Source organism: Branchiostoma floridae, chromosome 2, assembly GCF_000003815.2.
Source record: "Branchiostoma floridae strain S238N-H82 chromosome 2, Bfl_VNyyK, whole genome shotgun sequence".
NCBI classification, from domain to species: domain Eukaryota; kingdom Metazoa; phylum Chordata; class Leptocardii; order Amphioxiformes; family Branchiostomatidae; genus Branchiostoma; species Branchiostoma floridae.
The window spans coordinates 985,393-991,927 of NC_049980.1; the positions used below are offsets into that span (position 1 = coordinate 985,393).

At 41.7% G+C, this 6,535-nt stretch overlaps 1 protein-coding gene and 1 long non-coding RNA gene across 2 annotated transcripts in view; one reads left to right on the plus strand and one right to left on the minus strand.

Annotated features, from left to right (window-relative positions):
• Positions 1 to 2,737, plus strand: part of LOC118410532 (calcium-activated potassium channel subunit beta-2-like) — a 9,242-nt gene extending 6,505 nt beyond the window's left edge. Inside the window, exon 5 of the mRNA XM_035812290.1 lies at positions 2,323 to 2,737. Within this exon, the coding sequence (XP_035668183.1) occupies positions 2,323 to 2,532 (210 nt within the window). The 3' untranslated portion in view covers positions 2,533 to 2,737. The remainder of the gene's footprint in view (positions 1 to 2,322) is intronic.
• Positions 2,738 to 4,232: 1,495 nt separating this feature from the next.
• LOC118410017 lies at positions 4,233 to 6,535 on the minus strand. The gene is made up of 2 exons (XR_004830513.1): positions 6,483 to 6,535; positions 4,233 to 5,343 (listed from the first exon to the last, which is right to left on the minus strand). It is a non-coding gene; the product is annotated as an uncharacterized LOC118410017 (long non-coding RNA).

Below are 6,535 nucleotides of genomic sequence, written 5' to 3' on the forward strand. Positions count from 1 at the left end.
AAAAAAAGACAAAAGAAGCCGGGCAGACGGCAGCGTCAGCGTGTTAACCCACCTCGATAAATAGTCTTCGGGGAGGGAGGCGTAGCCCAAAGAAACCTCCCCCCTTTTATGTATAGGTGGAAAAAAGATGTCGGAAAGGTAGCGTTCATCATTATTCTAAGAAAAGGCATTGCTTTTCCCAAATTACGAGTATTTCCCGCTCAATATACCAAATGCGCTCCTCTATAAAGCAGCGGCCCCGCTTGAATAACTCTTTCTGTGTTAGCGTGTTTGATGAATTCAGGAAAATCAAAATATTCTCATGGGTGAAATCATAGATACAACAGATGGTATCCTTCCGATGCTTTCCGTTACGATACCATTGAGCTCACTTTACATAAAAAGGGTCTATGTACGGTTGCAAGAAAGATGTCGAAAATGTAGCGTTTATTTTTTCCAGAAGTATCGTCATCGTTCCGTTACCTTTGAGCTTACTTTACAGACAACTCTCTGAAATTACTTTACAGAGCTGGCGTTGAAAGCAAGGAGGTTAGATATTAACCTGCCATGTTGAAAAGAAGGAACTGTCGCCGGGAGCACTGCGTACATGCCCCCGAGGATTCGTGTTCAAAATTACGGCGTGATTCCCGTTCAGGGTAAGAGGAATAGTACTGGGCGACCTGTCCAGTATGTCGCTCGTGGATGGCTGTGCCCTGCAGCTTGGCATCCCGACGACATAGCGTCCTCACTACCCGGTAACGTATGCATGGGAATATAGTGATGGTCGGGTTTGCTGTTCGGAGTTCATATAATCAAGGAGGTTAAAAATCAACCTCCTTGATATAATTGACAAAAAAAAAAACTTTCTTAGCTCCTTGTCTGGAAGAACATTTTTTATCTACAAGTAATCAATGACATGTTCTCCCAGAAAGGCTAGTATTTTCTAGTGTGGTAGCAGTTGTTGTGTTTAGCTAAACCTATGCTTAACAGCGTACAAAGGGGATGGTGTTTTTTCAAATTCAAATTTATTCGCCGTCAACTATGAATAACGAACAAAGCGGCATTGAATTTCTAATTAGCAGCTCCCAGGAGAAGTTCACGTGTGTCATGTGATGGGGCGTTATCCAATGACAGACAAGAGTGGGATTTTTAAACCAAACGATTATGCCAGAATTTATAGAAGAAACCAGTTTGCAGGGCGTCTGTTTCGGGACAAGTCACGAAGGAGCCTTGGACCCATTTTAACACACGGATTATCGGTGTGGTCATGCCGCATATGGATTCCGACAAAACTACAAGACGGAACGAATACTAGGACACTCACGGCTTGCTGGAAATGGAGTATGCTGGAGAGTTTTCAACGGGGCACAACTCAGGGTGAATTCAAGAATGTGTCGTCTTGACCAGCATCCGCTGGAGGAGACTACATGGAGAGCACGGCCATCACGAAACAGTGCCCATCTTCGGGAGTCCGACAGCGGAGTTTCCTACTGTGATGACAAGATGGAACTAAATGGTGCTTGAAATGATGTCTTTCCAGTCGTATCGCCCGACACTGGACTCCAAATTGTGGACTTGAATGTAGCGGAGATTCGTGGATACTGTACACCGATTGTTCCCTCGGTCGACCAAACCAAGTCCACAATAAGAATTAAAAGATAGTTAGACGAAGAAGCCTCAGGTACTTAGTAGGTATGATTCGAACCAAATGAGACACGCATACCCAAAGCACATGGTGCGGAAAGTTAAGCCACACAAAACACATAAAGCAAAACTAAAGGTGCGGAAAGGTTTAAACTTACGCCGCCTTTACTAAAAATAAACGACAACTATAGTCCAAGAAAAGATCACGGAAAGCGTTCGGATAGGTACGTTTCTGCACACCTTCACGTCCCTTTCAGGCTGTATGAACGACACATAAACGTGGGGGAAATCGTAACGGAAATCGAGTGTAAAGGTGGTCAAAATATCACGGAAAAGTCTAAAGAAACGCACACTTTCCGCCCGTAAAGGATATGGAAATACTGTTATTAACGACGACTTTAATCGTCTAATAGTTGCGGAAAGGCACGTGAATAAGTGCAGAACCGTACCTATAAGTGCCAACGTAAAGGTAACATTAAAGGGGATCTTTACGTTCACGGAAAGAAGTCGTTAAGTGGCGGAAAGGGTGCAGAAACGTCGCGTTTACGTTGAGTTTAAGCTTGCTTAAATACCAGATTTCGTGCTGTGTAGCTTTAAACATAATCTAATATGTATAACCACGTATATTAACAATTATCTCCAGTGTTTCTTGAAGTTCGTTCTTGCATGATTTATTCGTTATTTTTCTTTACTTTCCAGTTCGTCATATTGACCAGACTGTTTTCCTGGGACGCCATGTTTCACTCCTTGCTGTGGCCGAGTATCGGGCTTGTTGTCTTCGCTGCTCTCACGCTGTACTGGGGTCTCCGGTGTAAGGCTTTCCAATCTTCGGTCTCTGGGATGGAATGCCACACAATCGGAAAAAATGTGGCCCCGCCACCGAATGACGGCGGCTTTATATACTCGTGAACTCCGCCTCCGATCGATCAACGAACCGCAAATCGTAGAGGGCTTAGAGGGCTTATTTAGACACGTGATCCTCCCCTAGCAACTAACCGGCTGCCTTAGCAACGAGCGAAGTCGGCCATCTTGGAGTTTAACTTTCGAATGTTGAACCTTCCCGATCACAACGTACTTCCTGTGAACTAAATCTCCTCCTATACGATATACTTGTTTTGACACTACTTGGTTGTAATCCTAGTACACCTTACTTGAACTGATTTCATGTACTGTGTAGTCGTTCCAAATATTGACAAAGACAAGATATATGAACTCCACTGTTCATGTTGCCGTATTCGTAGATTGCTAGATCAAACGTTCCCCCACTGATGAAATAGGGTCCATTGTCCATCCGATTTTTGTAGTGAAGGTCAGTAAGGTTGCAATAAGCCTGTTTACACTAGTTACCACAATTGTGCGGAGGAACTCTGGATAATATGTCTAAGTTGAAGGCCCTCAGACGTACACAGCCTCGTCTCTAGCACAAATCGTTGTGTAACAATATCAGGAGCTTGATAGCGCCTGCCAAATGGCAGAATGTTGATTTTCTGGGGGCCTTCAACTTTGACATATTACCCTTTACCCGCGCATGCGTGGTAACTAGTGTGAGAAGGCTTATACACATACATGGCCAGGCCAAGCCAGGACAGGCATGCCAAATTGTCCCTTACACAGTTGGGGCTCTGAGGACGATGCTGAATTGATCCAAATTTTTCCAGTTGGAATTCCGAAAATATTCTCAACAGGTTGGTCAAATAAAAGATAAGGGAAAATTCTTTTTCACAACCAATAAGTGCTTGCTTTACTTCCGTTTCGATGTCTCTCAGACACCAAAAGATGCTTTTAGAAGCTCTGAGGAAGGTGTCTGAGAGACATCGAAACGTAAGCACAGAAAGTACTTACTGGTGAGAAAAATTCTCCTGTATCATTTAAGTTGGAGTTTGAACTCTTACCAGGCTTGTTTCGCATAGCTATCATTCTTACTTTGAGGTTTGCTGGATACTTGAGTATGTACGAGGGGTGATCAATAAGTTCTTGGCCTCACCCAGAAATAATAAGCACAACTCCAATTTTGAGGCACAACTTCATAGTTGGAAGCCTTTCATCAATACATTGTTGTATCCTTGAAATTTGAAATCATTGCAGTCATTACTTTCCAGGCATTCGTTTTTTGTAAATAGGAAGGTATGTGGTGAGAAAAACAAGGGTGAATTGTGATCAGAAATGCGTGGGTTGAGTTCCCCATGCCGTAAATTCTTTGTCATTACCAAAATACATTGCCAAAATGATTGATTATGATTCTCTTCCTATTTCAAGCAGAAAAAAAGTGGCTGTCTGACTTCCAGCAGCGCATATTGACGTGCAAATCTCAAGTCGCAGCTCAATTGTCCTCGATTTTCCTTATCTTTTACCTAACGTTACTGGGTATCGCCTGCAAAGTAATGATCACAATAATTTGAATTTTGGTACACATTCATATAAGACTTTATACTTGACATCTATGCAATCTGAGTTGTGATCATTATTTCTTGGTGAGGCCGAGAAAGATTGATCACCCCTCGTATCGATCAATTATTGTTGTGTGAAATTAGAGTATGACTGGTCAACACAATTCTATTTTCATAGAGTTCTCAGATTGATTTCATATGAGTAAAACAAAACACTCCCGATGAAAATTCACCAGTATTGGCAGTAGTTTGTATTGAGGTACATATTATTGTTAAGTGAAATAGTACATAAGAAAGTGAAAAAAAGTGAATAGCACGTAATAAATTGCCATGTTATAGTTGAACATGTTTGATCATTACAGTTAAACGTTACACAGCGTCACATGAATCGATGCATAATCTCTATACGAATCCGCCGATAGCTATTGTGTTGGCTTTTCGGGGGAGGAAGGGTTGGCGTACCGGTACAGCGTACCGGTACAAAACGGGTTTTTCTTTTTGGACCGGTCCGGAAAAACCGGACCTAAAAAAAATGATGTTTCAGCTATCAGAAAATAAACAAGAAACACAATCAGGAATTCACACGTTTTGGGGCTTATCTCTCGACGAAAATAACATGAGCGAAGCACAATAGAGTTTATAGTCCTTTCTAAAACGTTTTACAGACAATCGTGCGGGGCAGTTAACCTTGCAGGATTTTATAAGCCAGTGGAAGTCAAGTACTCCACAAAACATACTTCTTTGTAGCGAAATGGACTGTTGTTTTGGGTATCGTCAACAATACCGGCCATTCACAAGCTTTCACATACTCAATCAGGTCCAGGTTCAGGTCCGGGCCTGGACCTGATCCTTTGGACTTGAACCGGACCTGGACTTGAATTTTCTGTACCGGTACCCACCCCTAGGTCTGATTCTCCATTGTTTAATCGTCTACAAGTACATGTACATGGCGGACAGCACATACGTCACGAAGCATAACTTCTCCATCTTATTATCTCAATGTGGACCACAATGTCCCGAAAATTCTGCCCGAATCTGTATCAAATTCAGCCCACTCATTCTAGTCGAGTAGAGCAAAACGTCGACTTCATAGCATATTTCAGCTCCGTCGATACTTTCTTCTAACAGGCCTCATGATACCCAATGTACAATTTTAAGATTTCTTCCCTTTTCTTTAATCTCATGGTTCTCAGTCAGCGGCCCTGAAAGATTTTCACCACGACGACCAGATATTCTAGGAACATCTCGGTTGTGTGGGTTTTCCCGCTCAGACGTTTGTGTCCTCTTCACGCTGCCCGTTCCCGGAAGGTGCTGCATCGGTCTTCTTGGTGGGCTGGAGAACATGGAAGAATGCAGTTTTGTCATGTATCGCCAGGTGTCGCTTCTTGCACAGTTACCACAGATGACTTGAACAATACTTGGATGGAAGACCCTGTTGCATCCCAAAAGTGCTTGTATCCCAAAAGCGCTTTTGGGATGGCGCGAATTTGGGATAGACATGCATCCCAGAAGTGCTTTTATCCGAAAAGCGCTTTTGGGATATAGCACATCCTCAACCCGTTTTCTGCCTATCATGTGACAGCTGTCAGACGACTTTGGCAGTGAGTTAACTTCACCATCTGCCAATCCGACATCTGCTTGGCGATTACCCATGACCCATTCAGAATCCCATCACTAGGGCCATGTTGATTTGATTATTTGGATGACACCCTCTGGGAATCCCAACACTGAAGGCGAGCGTGCGAAAGAAAAACGTCCAGCCCAAACAAAGTTGCCTTCAATATGAAATCTAAGTGGTCAAGTTAAACAAATGACTGAACACACATGTAAAAGTATGGTATACCAAATATTAGATTCTTCTTTTATGTTTTTTTCACATTTTCTTCTCTATCTATTACCTTGAGATGGCATTTTATGTTGTTGGTATAATTTTTTCCGATATTCTTTTCCCAATCTACCGTTATATATTTGTTATTTTATTTTGCGGCTGATTAATACGACTTACAGCATGGTGGATCATGGATTTGTTTTGAAAAAGAAATTTGATTCGCTCGCAGTTATCCTTATAATCATATCAACATACTTTTTTTAGCCTAATCTAAAATAATGGTGATGAAAACAGTGTAACAATATCCATTTACGAGCTATAACTAAGGGTCACTATAGTTCATTAATGAAATAGGGGCATGTCAAAATAACCATACACATGTATCACATTATATATATATATCTTTTAATATTTGTTTGAAACTCTATGAAACTGAAGAAAGGGCATAATCATACATATGTATCACATTATCTTTTTTGTCTTCGTTTGCAACTATGAAAATGAAGAAAAGAGCGTGTCAAAATAATCATACACATGTATCACATTATCTTTTTGTCTTTGTTTGAAACTATATGAAAATCGATCAGCATCAAAGAAGCCGCACTTGCCATCAGCTGAGACACCTGAAGGCTTTAAAAAGTTACCTTAGACGTGCGCTTATCCAATTTCACTTCGATTCCCATGATGCACAGCGCCA